Genomic DNA, 19,171 nt, shown 5'->3' on the forward strand with positions numbered 1-19,171 from the left:
TTCTGTAGAAGAATCCTTATCAAAAGGGGTGAAATGTAGAACAGAATTTTAAAGTCTCATGTAATCCAGACTTTCTGGAGCCATGGAGTCGTGAAACTGTTGCCTTGAGATAATCTTTAAACCTTAAACCAAAAACATTCCAGGTCTTCTTAAAGCCAAATAATAGTTTAGCTTAACTAGTAAAGAATGTCAGCCTTGAGGATTGTGGTCTTTTAAGATCTATCTGTATGGGATCAAAATGACAACAGCAACTCAGAAGATCAGATAGGAACCTTAATGGCAGTGAGTTTATTTTAATGGGGGAGGAACAACTCAGAATAGGAGGGTGAGAAGCGTTGCACAACTTGAAGAAAGTAATCATGTCACTGAATTGTATGTGTAGAAACTGTTGAATTGGTGTATGTTCTGCTGTGTGTATTCTCAACAACAAAAATAAGATAAATTATAAAGAAAAATAGTTTATGTAATAGCCACCACATTGATGCTAAAATAATAATAGTCTTAAGTGCTTTGACATGTATTAGTTTATTTATTTCCCCTATTCACCTGACCCAAATTATTATTTGGCTTTGCCAGATTGAAAAGATGAAGTTTCCATTGCTGCTCTAAAACTGTCAGTTATCTTGGGACATGGTTTATGTTTCATATATTACTTTTCATACTATTTCTAGCAGAAAACAACTGTAATGTTTATGTTTTTGAAGCTTTAAAAGTTAGGACTTTAAAATGGGCTCTAGGTGAGTGGTAACAATGACTGGTGAGGAGGTTGAGGTGTGATGGAATAGGCTGTCATGCTGAGTTCAGAGCCCCTGAACTCACAGTGCCATAAAAAAATGAGCTAAATTGACTGACAGCTGGTTCCAGTTGGCCAGAGGGGAGAAGTATTTTGGAGTTTTTCCCCTTAGTGGGCTAAAAAAACAGAAACATTACTACTGTCCTTGGACATAGATTCCACTTATTTTTCAACTCCTGTTTGAAATTCAGCACTGTATGATGCTAAATATTAATTTTATTTTTGGAGACAGATGGTTCTTTAGGAGACTTATTTCAAAATACCTTTGCAGACTAGTTTACAATCTCTTAATTGTGTTTTAGAACTTTTTACAAAAGCTGCCCTATTCTTATGTTAAAAGCCTGTGTTAAATTGGTGAGGAAGGTGCCCTTTAACTATTACTTGACAGGGAGAGATTGTGGAAGCGGAAAGAATTGCTCACGACTTAGTGGGATCTCTTAGATCTGCTTAGTGGGATCTCTTAGATCTGAGACTTTGTCGTGTCCTTAAAGCCTGGATGTATTCAGAAGCCCTCCTCTACCCACAACTTAATATACTTTTTTGTTTATTTAAAAAATTTTAAACAGGGCTTACCGGCAACGTCAGATATAAAAGACATTGACAGTTTGATGAGAATTTCTGGCAGAATCGAGTGTGAAAGTCCAAACAGACATCTCTACGATTTTGTTGGAAACATAAGGCTTGATGGACATGGGTATGTAAAATCAATTTCATAACAAACATGGAACTCACTGTGTGACAGAGCATTGCTGAATTTCTTCCAGGTCTGTGTACATATTATTTTCTTGTGCTGTAAGTTTGATCACTTAGAATCCTTTTTGTAAACATTACTCTTCTATACAGAGTCCTTTTGTGAAAATCCTAGATATTTAGCCCCAATACATATGGCATAACTGAAGACCTCCCCAGGGTTCCTGCCAGCCTGGCAATTGGGTGTTTCCAGGGAGATGCCCAGGCTCCTGGCATATTAATGTGTAAATAACCTGTGAACCACTGTTTGGCCGGGATACCCATGTTGTAATTCCCAATTATAGGCTTAGCACACATCTTCATGGCCTAGGTCATTTTCTGTGATCCCTGGGTACCTCAAGGAATTCAGATTCTATCTTCAGGGGGTTCATTGTACGGAATCCAGGGCTTCAAACCAGTTTGTTCCTGTTTGAACTCCTGTTGAAAATTAGCATTTCTAACAAGTTCCCTGCTGAGAATTTGCATATCTAACAAGTTCCCAGGAAGTTATACCTAAGAATCACCTGGGGGATCTTATTAAAATGTAGATTCTGTTTCAATACATCTGGGGTGGAAATATAAATTCTCAGCAGGAAACTTGTTAGAAATGCAAATTTTCAGCAGGGGTCCAGAAGGAACATGTTTGTAGCCCTAACTGAATCATTTCTTGTCTTTTCTGAATAATTCCTTGTGTTCTTTTCTAGGCTGTGTCATCTAATAGTTATTTGTGGTTATGATCTGCTCTTCTCCCCCCCTTCTCCTCTTTCCTGCCTTTTTCCTCATCCATTCAACCAAGACTTATTAGGCACCTCTGTGAGCTAGACCAGGGAGCACTGGTGATGCAGTGGTTAAAGCGATCGACTGCTAACCAGTAGGTTGGCAGTTCAAATCCACTAGTGGCTCCGCAGGAGAAAGATATGGTAGTCTGCTTCTGTAGAGATTTATAGCCTTGGAAACTCAATGGGGTCACTATGAGTCAGAATCGACTTGACGGCAGTGGGTTTTTTTGTTTTTTTGTGTTTTTTTTCGTGGGATAGGCCAGTCCCAAGTGTTAAGGATGCAGCAACAAAGCAGATAAATATTCCTGCCTTTCTGACCTTACTTTCTTGTAGTGAGGGAAAGGCTAATAGATGAATAATACAATGATAAATAAGCAAATTTTATAGTATGTTAGAAAGTGAAAGATGCTTTGGGGGGGAAAAACAGCACAGAATAAGGGAGATTGGGAGTCCTTGGGAGGGAATCATTTTTAGTTCAGGTGGTTCCAGTAAGTCTCACTGAGAAGGTAATGTTTGAGCAAAGGTGAGTAGGAGGTGAGGAAGCTCGCCATTTGAATATCTGGAGGAAGAGGATTGCAAGCAAAAGGAATCGTCAGTACAAATTGTTATATCGTTACATGATCTTATAGTGCTATTGTGCTTGGAATATTCGTAGAATGTCAAGAAGGCCGGTGTGGCTGGAGTGGAGTGAGCAGAGAAGAGAGAAATAGAAGAGGGGCCGAGAGATAATAGTGAACTCATGTAAGACTTTGTAGACCATTAAAGTGTTTCTTTCTAAGTGAAGAGGGGATCTGTTGTAGGATGTTGAGTGGAGGCAGATAAGCATTTCAGCTTTGGACTAACAAGCTTTTGTTGTTGGATGCCATTGAGTCGATTGCAACTCATAGTGACCCCACACGACAGAGTAGAGCTGCCCCAAAGGGTTTTCTTGGCAGTAATCTTTATGGGAGCAGATCACGAGGTCTTTCTCCCGTGGAGCTGCTCGGTGGGTTCAAACTGCCAGCCTTTCAGTTAGCAGCCACGTGCTTATTGTTGTGCCACCGGGGCTCCTTTAAATAAGTTTTTCTAATATTCAAATAGAAATGTGAAGCTGAATATATAAATCTGGAGTTTGGGAGTTTGGGAGGGAGGCCTGAGTTTGTCAGATAAATTTGGGAGTTGTTGGTGTTGATATTTAAAACCATGGGGCTGGAAGTGATCACACAGGGTGAAGGCTATAGATAGAAAAGTGAAGAGCCCTAAGAACTGTCCTGAGACTCTCCAGTATTAAGAGGTTGGGAAAAAGGAGGGACCAGTGAAAGACAATGACACCAAGTTGGTAGAATGGAAACCAAGAGAGAGTGAAGAAACCGTACCAAGGCAAAGGGAGTGACTAAAGTGGGTCAAGTACAGTGAGGCTGAGAGTTAACTGTTGGATTTAGCAAGTAGAGATAGATCATTGAGCATAATTAGAACAGTTTCAATGGAGCCTGATGGGAATGAGTTGAGATAATGGAAAGAGAGCTATTGAAAATAGCAAGCAACTTTTTCAAAGAACTATGCTTTAAAAGGCTACAAAGCTGTGGAGTGGTAGCTGGCAGGAAAGACGGGATCTTTTCTGCCTCTCCCTGCCTCCTTCTCTAAATGTCTATTCCCGTTCCCCTGCCTCCTCTACTTTACAGTATGCCTTATCTGCCAGGCATTCTTAGCGGCCAACTAAATGTTAGCTAAACATACTAGGTCAGCCCACCAGCCTGAGAGAGTGCTATCAGTGCTTTCATTATTTTATAATTGCAGTATTAAATTATTTGAACTGTAAAGGACAGTTGATTTGTACCCCGAACCTTCATCCTCATTCAGATCCACCAAAAGCTTTCTTGTAATTTATGGAGTAATTATATGTTCTAAAAGTTGCGCAGGGTGATTTTTTCACGAACATATGGTTATAAACTAATAAAAGATTTGGCCATTTACACAAGTAGCATTTCTATAGTCTGACATTCCTAACTGGCCAGCTTCCATTTCTTATCAGTTCCCCCATGAAATTTGTGCCAAGCAAACCCATGCTCTGAAGGAGAATCTTTGTAGGATTGTGCCAAGATTTAGAAATAGATTTGTATAACATGTTTCATTTTGTATGAAAGGTGGAAACAGATTCTCAGTGCCCAAGTATTTGTAGCACATTTGAGATTTACAGTGATTACCCAGAGCTCTTTGGAGACCCTGTGTTTGGATGATGTATGTGGATTCCTTTAAGGAAAAGGGTCATTGTTTAATGCCAGAGAACTCTGGAATTAGAGTTCTGATGAAAACTAATACTAACTTTTTTTTTTTAACCTTGTGATTGAAAAGTAGTATTTTTTACTTTTGAAGAGCTTGCAGCTAATCCCAATCAATCCACACCACAAATGCTGAAGTGATAGTTACTGTATTACACCCCATTTAATAAGTAAGAGGAGTCCCTGGACAGTGTAAATGGTTAGCACACTTTGCTGCTAATAGAAAGGTTGAAGGTTTGAGTCCACCTAGAGGTACCTCTGTACAAAGTCCTGGTTATCTACTGAAAAAATAGCCATTGAAAATCCTATGGGCAGAAAATGACACTGAATGTAGATGTAGTAAGCATAGCACAACTGAAGTAAAAAAGAGTCTTTGTGCACTTGTGGATGGGTATACACAAATTGTTATACAGGTGTGTACATAAAAAAATTAAGAACAAATACAAGTATCTATAAAACCCAAACCAAACCCAATGCCACTGAGTTGATTCCGACTCATAGCAACCCTATAGGACTGAGTAGAATTGCTCCATAGTGTTACTAAAGAGCAGCTGATGAATTCAAACTGCTAACCTTTTGGTTAGCAGCCAAACACTTAACCACTGTGCCACCAGGGCTCCAGAATTATCTATAGGTACGTGCAAATACAGTTATTTGGGTGCAGGCACATATATTCATTGAACACAGAAATGTGGATACTCCTTAGAAACAACCAGATACCCTCCAACATTGATTTTCTGGATTTGAAGGCTTAGGACCATAGTCTCATGGGACAACTCAGTCATTTGGCATAACATAGGTCACAAAAATCATGATCTGCCTCCTAGTGAAGTGAGTAGCGTCTGGGATCTTAAAAGCTTGCGAGTGGCTAGCTAAGACACAGGTGCAGATCTCTACTCGTGAGGAGCAAAACTGTGTCAAAGTAACCAAAGCTCAGAGAAGAAACAAGTCTCTAAGAGCCACGACCTCATTTACTCTGAGCACGGAAGAACTGGATGGTACCTGGCTACCTCCACTGACCATTCTGACCGGGGTCATGATACTTGGTCCCAGATAGAATAGGAGAAAAATATGGAGCAGAACTCAAATTCTTATTTAAAAGGAGAAAAAGAAGAAGAAGCCACACAAACTGGAACAGGAGAGAACAGAGGACTCCCTGAGACACTCTTTACACCTACAACTGAGGCTATCCCCTGAGTTCACCTTTTAGTGAAACAGCAGAGTGGCACACAAAATAAGGAATATTACCCATAAGATTGGTGCCCTACTTAAAAACCATCAGCCTGAGACCAAAAGGCCAACAGTTACTAACAAGCAAAAATGAGAAAATAAGAGGGCACAAAAACTAGAGTACTGGAAAGGAAACAGACTGAACACAGAGAGTGCTGACACATGGTGATAAATGTAACTAATGTCACTGAACAATTTGTGTGGAAATTGTCAAATGGAACCTAACTTGCTGTGTAAACCTTCACCAAAAACTCAATAAAATATTAAAAACAAAAAACCAACCAAACAGAACCTTCCTGGCACAGTTCTACTCTGACACACATGGGGCTGCCATAAGCCAGAACTGAGTCGATGACAACTTGGTTTTTTTTTTTTTAACTAGGTGAGGAACATGTGGCACAGATGTGCCCCAGGACATGGTCCAGCAACTTCCCAAGAACCTCTTGGAAACCTGCTTTAGGCCTGAGATCCCTCCCAAGTCTGAGCTATACCCCAAATCTTGAAACATACACCAGAGGGGTTCCTTCCCAGAATGATTGTGAAGGCATGCAGTTGTGCATGAAAAATGAGAGTGACAGTTACTTTGTCCCTTTTCTACATTGGAATGCACAGTTTCCTAAAGGTTTATTCATTTAAATGAAAGGCTTTAAGTGCTATTACCCACACATCTGGTTGATCTTACTTGAGACGGTAGAATTTGCATAATTCCTGAAGCAAAGTTCCTGAGGCCCACCCAAGCCCACCTTGGAACCCTGCTGGACCATAAAAACCCACCAGAAATGAAGGCCTCAGTCTTACTTTGTCACCAGTGACAAGGAAGATCTCTTAGACTTTTCTTGGCAAATTGTTTCTTTTTCTGGAAGTGTTTTTTTTTTTTTCTTTACCATATGACTTTTTTTTACTTTTTAAAATGAAGACTTGATAGGAATCCTTTGACCATTAGTTTTTGTGTATTACATTTCCATCGAGACTCCCAATGTATTTGTGATAGTCTTGTACCCTTCTGATTTGCCTGTGAGAGGTCGTTATCATCCAACAACTTACTATAGTAGGTAGCCTTGCCAAAAAAAAAAAAAAAAAAAAACCCACAGAAATCCAACGTGGGCTTTATTTTTGAAAAATGTGGTTTAAATTGAATTTAAATGTGGTTGAAGTTAAATTTGCAGTCATTTTAGAAGTGCATTGAATGTTTAAGACTTGCCAAGTGATTACCGGAGCCTTGGTGGCACAGTGGTTAAGAGTTATGGCTGCTAACCAAGAGGCTGGCAGTTCGAATCCACCAGCTGTTCCTTGGAAACCCTGTGGGCCGGTTCTACTTTGTCCTATAGGGTAGCTATGAGTCGGAATTGACTCGACAGCACCTAACAATAACAAACTGTGATTACCATTCACTGGAAATTTGTTTTCAGTTCTTGGAGAACTGGTGTTCAAATACTATAAAATTAATATCCAAGAGGTTTTAAATACAGGGACTTACCTCTGGAGAGCAAGAGTGCCAGTGCAATTATATGGTGAGATCCGTGCATTTGTCTTACCTTGTGTGTTATTTTTGAACCTTTGTTATGCTCAAAGCTATTTTTAATTTAAAGTAAGTTTGCGAGTAGGCAGGGAACAAATGTCTGAGCTCTACCACATCAAAACATGTAAGAAACCTAAATGGACTTACTAATTTGGGAAAACTTATAAATAGGATTAACAATTACTCTGTGAATCCCAAAACATCTCCTACTATTTTGGATAATGAAGTTGTAGGAGGTGGCTGGTTTGATGTTAAGGAGAAGCAGCAAATGAAACACTTCCCTCCAGCCATTCTTATGTAAGAAAATGATCCTTAAAAAAAAAAAAAAAAAAATGATCCTTAGACGGAGGAAAATTACTTCTTTTCCAGAAATAAACGTGGGAAGAGTGGTTTCCATAACAGAACCTTTTCGGAACTCTGTAGTGGCCCTGGTGGCACAGTGGTTAAAGCACTCAGCTGCTAACTAAAAGGTCAACAGTTCAAACCCACTAGCCACGCTCCACGGAAGAAAGATGTGGCAGTCTTCTTCCGTAGATCTATAGCCTTGGGGACACTATGGGGCAGCTCTGCTCCATCCTCTAGGCTCGCTATGAGCCGGAATCGACCAATGACAGTGGGTTTGGTTTTGGTTTTTTATAGAGTGGCTACAGAAATCTTAAACATTTTAGAAAACGTGGTTTCTAATGTCGAGATTCTCTGCCATAGCACGGTTCCCCTGGGAGCAGATCAGCTTCTCCTGCGAGGGGCTCAGCTGAGGAATACGCAGTGGGTCCATGGAATAGTTGTCTACACTGGACACGACACCAAGCTGATGCAGGTGGGATTGTTCTCCGTGAAAACCTTTTGGATCTGAGTCTTTTGAAAATGTGCTGTTTGTAGCTCTCAGTGCAGTAGTCCCATACATAGCAGGTCATTTGTCACAGACTCCTGAGCCCCACGCCATACATCCAGAATCTCCTTTTCAGATGAGTGGGGCCTCCCTACAAGAAATGGCTTGGTGCACACAGAATGCTGGGAAGATTCACCAGAGGTCGCCCGATGCCTGAACTCTTCGTGTACGGGCCTACTGACAGCATTTACTGAATAGTCCCAGCATGGATTTAAGTTGCCTATTTAACTATGAATGCTCTGCATTAAAGTATTTTGTCTTATATTTTTATTTTAATACAATCATTAAAATTTAACATTGTCGTCATTTTTATATAAAATTTTAAAAAACAACTTGTGAATCAAGCGCTGACCATTTTTTGCAGCCTTTATGTTTGTTTATGTAAGAAATAAGGCCATTTGCCAGCAGCTTTAATCCTAGTGCTTGTAATGTTTATACATGGCCGTAGGTGCTCCTTCTCTACCTTATAATGTAATCAGTGTTCATTGGTCAGGTGGATATGGGAAACGGTTTTACGATACTAAATGAAAATCTGCTCTGAGGGCTGATAACTTTATACATTGTAAAGGCACAAAGTTGTTAGCATAAGGCAACCAGGACCGCTGTTAATGATTCCACCCCTAACCCTTCTGTAAATTCTGTAAATCATCACTTTGTATAAATTATGATAGATTTAATTTTCTGTCCTCTGTATGACTTGGTAAGGTGCCCCAGTGGTACAGTGGTTAAAGCCCTTGACTGCTAACTGAAAGGTTGGCAGTTCAAACCCACCAGCAGTTCCTCGGAAGAAAGATGTAGCGATCTGCTTCCGTAAAGACTACAGCCTTGGAAACCCTACAGGGCAGTTTACTCTGTCCTATAGGGTCACTGTGAATTGGAATCAACTACATGGCAATGGGTTTTAACCATTGACAGCTTATTACATCTGTGATTTTCTGTTAATTTTCATGTGCCTGTCCATGCCTAGATGATGAATTCTGATTTCCTTTGTCATCCTCATCAAAATACTAAATACACATTAATAAATCATTTGTGCACATTTTTTATTGCTCATATTGTTTCTTTTCACAGAATTCAACAAGTCCACCACTTAAGCTCTCAAATGTGGAACGGATTACAAATGTACAGATTTTGATTTTATTTTGTATCTTAATTGCCATGTCTCTTATCTGTTCTGTGGGCTCAGCCATTTGGAATCGAAGGCATTCTGGGAAGGACTGGTATCTCAATCTAAACTGTAAGTGTTAAAGTTCCTGTTATTCTTTTTTTTTTTTTTCTTTCATTAAAGCGTGTATTTGTTTCACAATTGAGTTGATCTTGATTTATTTTGTGGAATTTCCTGTTTCTAAAAAGAAGACCTTATTGCAGAGGTAACTGGGCATTTAATCTTTATTTTTTAATGAGATTTTCAGTAAAAGAAAAAAAAATAGAATCCCTAAAAACATAATGAGCACTCCCTGGTAGTATAAAATGTTTGGTAAATATACTCATTTAACATGAAATTGTTGTTTAAAAATATTTTTACACAGGTAGTTAGATAACTGGTAAGGAAAGCAGATTATTTGTAAAGGAGATTATAAATATGCTTATTTTTTAAAGCACCAAACAGTAGTTTACATGCTTTAAAAAAATATTTAAATTGAATGTACTTTCATATGAACTCATGACTAAGGTCAGTTCTGTGTTAATGGTCGTCTTGCAGCGTTTATGCTTTTACTGTTGTGGTGGTCATTAGCCCTCGGGATATTTCTCGGAAGTGACTTTGCATTTCCATTTGATGAGTACTTAGCCGGTAAATACTTAATTTCCAAAAGTGTGTAAATTGTAGTAAAATCTTGTAGCAAAAACATATAAATATTATTGTTTTTCAGTTATTTTTATTACATTTATTTAGCTTTTTGCGGCTATTCCAAATTGAACAGCCATTGATTTGCTACTTGAACATTTGAACTGTTATTACTATCATCAATGTGTGTCTTTACATACTTTATAATATACCTTGGATAAGTTTTTGCTTTTCATTATTGTGGAGGAAGAGTATAACTTATGTAGGGCTGTTAGTACTCATGGTTTGGATTGTTTTTGCTACTGTTTTGTTTGTTTGCTTGCTTTAAATTGGACATGCATTTCAGGAATTTTTATAAAGGTGATTCTACCCAATAGAGATTTTACATTTCTAAACCCTCAGTGTTGTCCTTAATATCTCAAAATGTTCTGTTTGAAACAGGATTTTAAATACTTTCACTTTCAGTACCATTTTGCAGTTCTTAATAGGATTAACAATAAATTAGATACAAATAATATTATTCTACCTTGAAGAATATATTTGAGACTAAAGATATGTCATCAGCATATTTTGCCTCCCAAATTATCTAGATATGCTATATAATAAAGAAAATTCTTTGTATGTGAAAGTTTTGGTCAATGCAAATAAAATATAAAATTGTAAGTGACATTTTCCCAACTCCTCCAACAGATGGTGGCGCTAATAATTTTGGATTGAATTTCTTGACCTTCATCATCCTTTTCAACAATCTCATTCCTATCAGCTTGTTGGTTACATTAGAAGTGGTGAAGTTTACCCAGGCATACTTCATAAATTGGGTAAATTTAAATTACTGTTGTTTTCATGACCCTAAGCATACATATCGTCATTTTTCCTATGATAAGGTCATTTGAGCTTTCAGAAAAAAATATTATATCTACCTTTTATACTACAAGGAGCCCTGGTGGCACAATGGTTAAGAGCTTGGATGCTAATCAGAAGGTCAGTGGTTCAGAACCCACCAGCTGCTCCTCGGGAGAAAGATGTGGCAGTCTGTTTCCACCTGTCCTATAAGGGTTGCTGGGAGTTGGAATCGACTTAATGGCAGCAGGTTTATTGACTACAAGATGAATTTCAAAATATTTTTGAGCCTAATATAATGGTAACAAAATTCCCCATTTTCTAATCATGCAGGTTTATAGACCAGACATCCTGGGGAAAATAGGTCTTTAGTTCAAGAAACTTATTTTGTGTTACATAGTGGTCGGGTCAAGGGGGAAAGGTGAACCATGGTATTTGTAGTCAAAATATATGGATTAGAGTTCTGTTTTGATATTTACTAGCTGAGTGAACTTTGCTGAGCCCCTTGACTTCTTTGAGATGTATTTTCTGGTACACTAACATGGGGATGATAAAATGCTTTACCTGTGTCTCCTTGTGGTTGTATGGGTCACAGGAATCTTGGGATACAGCCAAGAGCTGCATAAACAATTGAGCACTATACAAATCACACTGTATTCACTACTTGTAACAACCAATTTTGCAACTGCTCATGATCTTCCTTTGGTAAATTAATTCACCTCAATTCTCAATTTCTTAATTCGGTGGTAAAAGATCACCATAATTCAGAAATATAAAATGAGCTGCAGGATAACTTATTTTATGCAGAAGATGTATTGCTGAAAAATGTGTAATAAAATTTATATGAATTCATTTGAAGGAGTCCCGTTTATAGAAATGATAAGGTAACTCATTATGAAAGTCAAATAACTAGTCTAACAATTATTTTTCATTTGGGTTTTCAAAAATAACATTTGTTTGAAATAATTATCTGATTGTAGTATTAGATGAAACTAGTAGGCTTATTCTTTTCAACCACCTATCTGATATACATAGATTTTATAAGGTTTCTAATAGATGAAGAAGCCCTGGTAGCACAGTGATTAAGAGCTCAGGTGCTAACCAAAAGGTTGGCAGTTCAAATCCACTGGCCCCTCCTTGGAAACCCTATGGGGCAGTTCTACTCTGTCCTATAGGGTCACTATGAGTCAAAATGGACTCAATGGCAATGGATTTGGTTTTTGGTTTTTTGACAAATGGAAGACTGATTTTCCAGTCTTAACTTACATGGCAGCTTCTTCCTGTATGGAAATTAGACTAGCAACTGCCTTCCTTTTTTTCTGATTCTACCCAGTGAGTCTGTTATGAAAATATCTAATCTTGTTTCTAAATGATTGCCTTGCAAAACATTGGAACTCAGATATCATGCCTATTTTTCTGTCATATTCCCCCTTCCCAGCTAAGTTTCTGTCATCTCCTCCTATTCTTCATTTGATGTGATTTCCAGAGTAATGGCCATTCTAGTCACTTTTCTGACCCTGACCCAGTTGGTTAATATCCTTCTTAAAACATGGCACTTAAAACTGAAGAGCCTATTCCAGAAGTAATATTGATCGGCCTAGAATACAGATGTGAGAGAGATTAGCTTTGATTTAGATTTTGGCCTTTTATTTGAGATTTCAAAATAAGTAAACTATAACCTTGACTTGCCAGTAAAGTGTTCTATAGAAAATATTTATTTTCATAAGATAATATAGTCAAACCTACTTATTACTAGGTATAAGGCAAGTACAAATTTTCATAAAACTATAACTTTTTGTTTTTAAGAAGTACTTTTTTTGTGCTTCCAAGTATAGATAGTGCAAGAAACTTAGCTAAGAAAGTTCCAGATAAAATCTGTTAGGTAACTTTTCCCTGACTTTCCTTAACTTTTTCTGAGGTAACTTTATAAAATCTCTTAGGTAACTTGGCCAAGAAAGTATAATCAGATAAAGTCTCTTAAGTAATCCCCCTAAAAGGAGTTTAGAGACCTAATTATTTGAGCAATATTTAGTTGCTGCTTTTTTAGCTCTTTTTCTTAAGCGATTATCTTGTGTCAGACACCATAGAGGTCATTTCACATGTGCTTTTGTTTAATCTTTACAGTAGGTCTAATAAATGGTGGGAGGATAGTAAACCTAGGTTGCTTGATACAAAGACATGCTGTAAGTCCACAGTGTTCTACCCTTAATGTGAAATATAATAACTATACATTGAACACTTTTCAGGGAAATCGTCAAAAATGGTGTTGGTGTGGCAGTATATGAGTGTAGTTACATATATTACTCACCAATTAAACAATGACCTATGAAAGAATGAAGATAATTGTTTTCTTTTAAAGTTTCATCCGGTTCCTGGTACACAGCTCTATTCAGTGCTTTCTTTGATTTTTTTTTTTTTTTTTTTTTTAAGGATCTCGACATGCACTATGAACCCACAGACACTGCTGCTATGGCTCGGACATCTAATCTGAATGAGGAACTTGGCCAGGTAGACTCCATTTTTTGTCGTTGTGCTGAATTGAAAGTTAGATTCAGTGTAATTTCTGCCTTATATGATAACCTAAGATGAATTGACAGCCTCTAATTTTCTATTATTTGAAAAATTAGCATTAAGTACATTTGCTAGTACATGACTGATAGTTTTCAATTTTAGCAAATAAATTTTTAAAAATGCTATTTAAAGCAGATATCACTCTTAGGATAAAAGATACGGCAGAAGCCTGTGGATGTCCCTCAGTATACAGTCTGATTAGTAGTTAAAGTATTGGCTATTTGTGGGTTATAAATATAGTACAGGTACTCCCCGACTTACAAGGTATTCAGGGTACGATGAATCGCACTTAATGACCATCCATTTTTTGTTTTTGTTTTTGTTTTTGTTTTGTACATCTTATCATTAGTAATATGTACTACATACAATGTTGAAACATGTCATTTGCTGATGCTGTCATTCTCAGATATTCACTCTCAGATGTTCAGTTTTATGATTTACTGTTCAAAACACTATAGTATGGCAAGCTATGGCCTTGTCTACAGTGAAATCGATGTCGGTGTTGGCAGTAGTAACGGATAGAAAGCTGGGCTGTGTTCAACTCTAATGAGCATGCTCCAAGCATTTGATCAGGGTAATACGATAAAAGAGATGGTTGGAAAATCGTCCGTATGGCAAGAATGCTGAATTTAGAACTCGATATCACTGTTGTGGAACAGCTCATAGATCACAAAGTAGGGGAACTGACTGATCAAGACTGAATGGATTTTGAAGAGGAAAGGAATACTGAAGAAGAAAGAAATAATGAAGAGAATGGAGAGAAGTTGTCAAAAGATTTTACATTGAAAAGATAAGCTGAAGTTTTTTTTCTAAACTATATTGGGGACTTCAGTTGCTTGAAAACATGGACCCAAATGCTGATTGCTTTGCTAAAGTCAATAGGCAGATCCAGGAAGCAGAGAAATGTTACCATGAAATATATGAAGAAAAAAAAGAAAAGGACCATACAGACAACTCTCACTAATTTTCTGACTAGAAACGCCATCCCCATTCCCAGGAATAATCCGGATGATCCAGAACCTTCCACAAGTGATTACCACAACTTACAAAATGCCAACTTCATACAACTCTTCTTCATCATCAGAGTAAATTTTTACGATTTGTGTGTTTTTTATACATATAAGTTTTAAAATATATCTAAGTTTATATGCAATGTTTCCAACCCCCAAAGACAAAAAGATCAGATTTATAAAGAAACTGATAATAAAAGGCAATAATAATGAAAACTAAAAAACAAATGAGGTATTCGACTTTTGTTTGAACTGACTTTCGATGGAGCCATTGGAATGGAACCCCGTCGTAAATCGGGGACTGCCTGTATTCACATTTCTCATAGCTTTGACCTAAGAAGGAATGACAAGTTCATCAATGAAGTTGTGTGAGTCTAACAGTAGTCGAATAGGAATTTTAGATTTGTATTTCATACTATACTGATATATGTCTATGTATTTGTAACCCATTTATCCATGCCAGCTGAGAAATATATATACATATTTTTGGGGGGTTTGGGGGCATCATTGCTATATGCCAACTCCTAACTTTTCAGATAGCATTTAGGCCAAAATTAATCCTTTTTTAATCAATTTAGGTGTTGATGAAGCTAACTGCACAAGCTGTCTTCAATTCTACAATTGTTATGTTAAGATGTTTTAGTGCTCTATTAACGTTAAGTAGCAGTAGTGGCACTTTCTAATGCAAATTATGAAAATTTTAGTAAGGCAGATTTCTGTATGACTATAGCCTTGGTGGCACAGTGATTAAGAGCTCTACTGTGAACCAAAAGGTCAACAGTTCAAATCTGCCAGCCACTCCTTGGAAACTGCATGGGGTAGTTCTACTCTGTTCTATAGGGCTGCTATGAGTCAGAATTGCAAAGGCAATGGGTTTGATTTTTTTGGTTTGGTTATAGTTTTTCTAATATCTTGATATTCTTTAGTATTTATATATGAAATGATTCATTGCTAAAATAATGAAAACATAGTGGGATGTATTTCTTGATGAGTGCAGAAAGCAGTTAATAGCTGGTGGCCCTCCAATGATAACTAAGTTGGAAAAAAAAAAAAAGTGAAATTTTAAAGATTTTTTTCCTCTGTAATAGACTGGCATAAAAAGACGTGAAATTTTAATGAGAATTTTTTTGAACTTTTTTAGGTTAAATACATCTTTTCTGACAAAACTGGCACCCTGACCTGCAACGTAATGCAGTTTAAGAAATGCACCATTGCAGGAGTTGCTTATGGGTGAGTTCTTCTCCTTTAATTAGAATATAAAATGTACCTTTAATTACAGTTTTGTAATTAGTTTGGTACATTTGGGAGCGTTCTACTTATTAGCAGGGATTTTTAATCTAGAAAACAATTGTTTTAATTCAACACCCACATATATTTTGTATTTTATAACTTGGTATTGTTTTCATTTGGAATTACCTGTCACGTGGGGCTCTGCCTAATAATTGTTTCAGTGTTTAGTTTCGTTGAAGGTCTCTATCTGGCCCTAGTAAGAAGGTACAAACATAGTGCTACTGTACATTGTCATGCATAGCCCTGGTGGCAAAGTGCTTAAAGAGCTTGGAGCTTGTCATAAAGTCAGAGTACAACTTGCATGTGGTGAGAAGAATGCAGTCTGTCATTGGGCAGTTTTCAAGTTAAAATATTTATTATCCCTTTGATTTTTTTTGTTGTTTGTTTATTTCCTTTTATCATCTCCCCCCTTTGCAGTCACGGAGCAATCTAAAATTCTGATGGTGGGAAGGAGGCAGGGCCACGAAACTCTTAATTCCAAGTGATAATGAATATGTCACAAGCTTTTATTGGGTTATTAATGTCCTTTAGAATGTGCTTATTGATCACACATTTATTTCCTGCTTCCAGATGTGTTTGACTAAACTCTTAAAAAGCATACTACTTTTTGAAATACATTATGTGGCAGTGTGAGAAAATTAATTTCTAGGAAACACATGATCATATGGTGAAGCACCGTCCTTGTTGATGGGCATTGGCCTAGATCCAATTTTCCAACTATCCTTATCTGCAGGTGAGACTGGTAAATATCAGTCTCTTAGCCATACTAGCATGGGCACTTGTGTTCGGGTTTTCTGGATTGCACCCTTTCTAACCCACCACCTCTGTCTCCTAGCAGGAGGCCAGTACAAAAATAGCATATGGAATATTGAAAATGGCTTAGTTAAAAACTATAAAGAAGTAATCATTTGGTGAAAAATTCTAAATATGTTTGCTTACTTTCATACACAGAGTCTACAAAGAGAAACAGATTGAGGCAGATATCCTTGTTCTTTGGATTAGGAGAGAGGGGCGACTAAAAATGACTTCAAACTATGTGTATAAATGAGGCTAAAACAACAGTTGATTGAATGACCTTCACACTGTGAAAACAGGTTATTGATGTAAGAGATATATGTACTATTTCCAGACCTAGATACTGTTTTGCTTCGTTCTTTATCTGAAGCTCTCTTAACTCCCTTACACAAAAAGAGGCTCTTCTCACCCCTTACCTCCCAATCTTAGTTGCTACAGGTCACATTGTTTGGTCAAGCTAGTAGAGCAGCAGGGTTGCAGTCACACTTTTTGACATCTTGTATATTCTACCCACAGTTGGCCCAGAGGAGAGAAGGAAAGCCCACTGTGATTGTAGAGTTTATTGTATTATACGTGCTGTAGGATTTGTGGTGGTTTCTTTTTACACACATTCTGCATTCATTCATGAATTTTATTCCTAGAGTGATCTGTTTGGGAATTGGCATCCTTGTACTTTGTGCAATTTCCAATTGAATTATACAAGTTCTTCAAATTAGTAACTATTGATTGTGAACTTATCAGAAGAGAATGTTAGAATGAGATGTAGCCTCTCTTTTCCTCTGCCTTTTATTAGATTTTATTTTTTCTTATTCTTGGAACAGGTCCTAAACACTCCTAGACAGTAGTTCTGAATAGCAGTGTTTTTCTTGGTCTATTAATAATATCATTAACAGCCGTTATAGGAAATGGGGAGCCCTGGTGGTGCAGTGGTTAAGAGCTATGGCTTCCAACCAAAAGGCGGGCAGTTTGAATCCACGAGCCGCTCCTTGGAAATCCTATGGCGCAGTTCTACTCTGTCCTATAGGGTTGCTGTAAGTCAGAATTGACTTGACAGCAGTGGGTTTTGGTTTCTTTTTTTATAGGAAAAGGTGGGTTTAGAGACCTGTAAATATTAAAGTAATATTAAGAGTTAAGTATTGTCATCATGTAGATTAAGTTCATCATGTAGATCAAGTTCTCAGTGAAACAGATTTCTTCTTGGGAAGTAACATTTCATAATGTTAGGGTACAGTCCAATCAATAAGCTGTAAGAAATGAGTTCTAGTCCTAGCCTTGTCACTAATTTGCCGTGAGACCGTAGACAATTCCTTTTCAGATGTTCCTGAGTCTTTAAATGGAAGACAGTGAGGCCAGATGATCTCTAGGGTCTCTTTTCAGATATAAAATTATTCCAACATGTTTAAAAAAATTAAAAAACAAGAGTTCCTTTGTTTGTAATTATTAACTATAGAAACAGAAATATGCTTCCCCTTTGGATGATATATCAGGGGTTTAAGAATACCAGGAGCCAACTTGAATAAAACTAGTTGTTAAACTGCTTCCAACAATCACATATTGTGTGTGTATGTGCTTTTAAGCATCCTTTACCCTGACTGAGTTTTTATCGGCATTCCCTCCCCCAAGCTTCCTGTATCTAGTGAGGTTTGGAGTGTCAGCATTATAGAGTTGTTGACATACAAGGCTTTGGAGAAACCATGACTTCAGACTGCTCAGATGTTTTCAGTCAGGGACACACCACTGCTATTTAATTCCAGCCAGTCTCCACAGGGGAAAAAGTAATTACTGTCAACTACCTTTCTGTGGGAATTTCCTCTGGGCACTCTTCGGTTATAGGAACCTAGACAGGGCAATGACATGGTTTTGTTATCCCGTTTGCCCTATAGCCATGTTCAACAGTTAATAAGGGAACTATGATATAAGTGCATTTCCAGCCCCAGCCAGAAAAAAGCATGGTGTTTATCCCTCCAGGAGATGGTCAAACAGAGGTTTAAATTAATACAAACTTTTATCCACTAACGATTGCCCTTGAGGTTACAGTTTCATAGCTGGTCTTCTTTGGCATTTTTAAGAAGGAGCTGTTTTATCCTAGGTAGAGCCAAAGGTGAGTACTGTTGAGTTTTATCAGTTAGAAAGACGAGACTTGAAGCCTTCTGGTGGTATAATTTTTATTTCTGTGTATCCTGTAAGTTTGTAAGAAGATAGTGTTAAACACCTAAAATACTGCTTCAAAAATTTAATCTTAGTAAAATTTCTCTCATTTCACATTACCTTTGCTCCAAATTGGATTCATGATGGGCAAGAAAATAAAAAGATCTGTGCACGTTTTCAGATGATGATTGTTTTGTAGAGAACAACTTTGTACCAGATACACTGTTCTCAAACTCATTAGCTTATTTCATTATATCCTTTTTTCATGGAACAGTCGTATTTAAATTAAATGAGTTGTGTATCATTTTTCAGTTTAACTTATTAAAAAAAATATATATATACAAACTAAAAATTCTACTGCTAAACATTTACTCAGGTATCGTTTCAGCAAATTCTTCCTAGAGGAGTAAGTCAGTTTTATTACCATTACTTGAATACCAGGAAGAGCTAAGCAAGCTTCTATGTTTAGTGGCTAGGAGTGTCTCATTGCAGTGAAGATTCTGGGATGTAATCTGACAGCATTTTGTTTAGTGG

At 37.3% G+C, this 19,171-nt stretch overlaps 1 protein-coding gene across 3 annotated transcripts in view; it reads left to right on the forward strand.

Moving 5' to 3' along the window:
* Window positions 1-19,171, forward strand: part of ATP8A1 (ATPase phospholipid transporting 8A1) — a 261,316-nt gene that overhangs the window by 72,226 nt on the left and 169,919 nt on the right. For all 3 annotated transcript variants that reach the window (XM_049886325.1, XM_049886326.1, XM_049886327.1), the window contains 6 exons: window positions 1,360-1,487; window positions 8,014-8,125; window positions 9,269-9,434; window positions 10,674-10,801; window positions 13,254-13,331; window positions 15,546-15,634. In XM_049886325.1, the coding sequence (XP_049742282.1) occupies window positions 1,360-1,487; window positions 8,014-8,125; window positions 9,269-9,434; window positions 10,674-10,801; window positions 13,254-13,331; window positions 15,546-15,634 (701 nt within the window). The remainder of the gene's footprint in view (window positions 1-1,359; window positions 1,488-8,013; window positions 8,126-9,268; window positions 9,435-10,673; window positions 10,802-13,253; window positions 13,332-15,545; window positions 15,635-19,171) is intronic.

This window comes from Elephas maximus, chromosome 5, assembly GCF_024166365.1.
Source record: "Elephas maximus indicus isolate mEleMax1 chromosome 5, mEleMax1 primary haplotype, whole genome shotgun sequence".
Taxonomy (NCBI): domain Eukaryota; kingdom Metazoa; phylum Chordata; class Mammalia; order Proboscidea; family Elephantidae; genus Elephas; species Elephas maximus.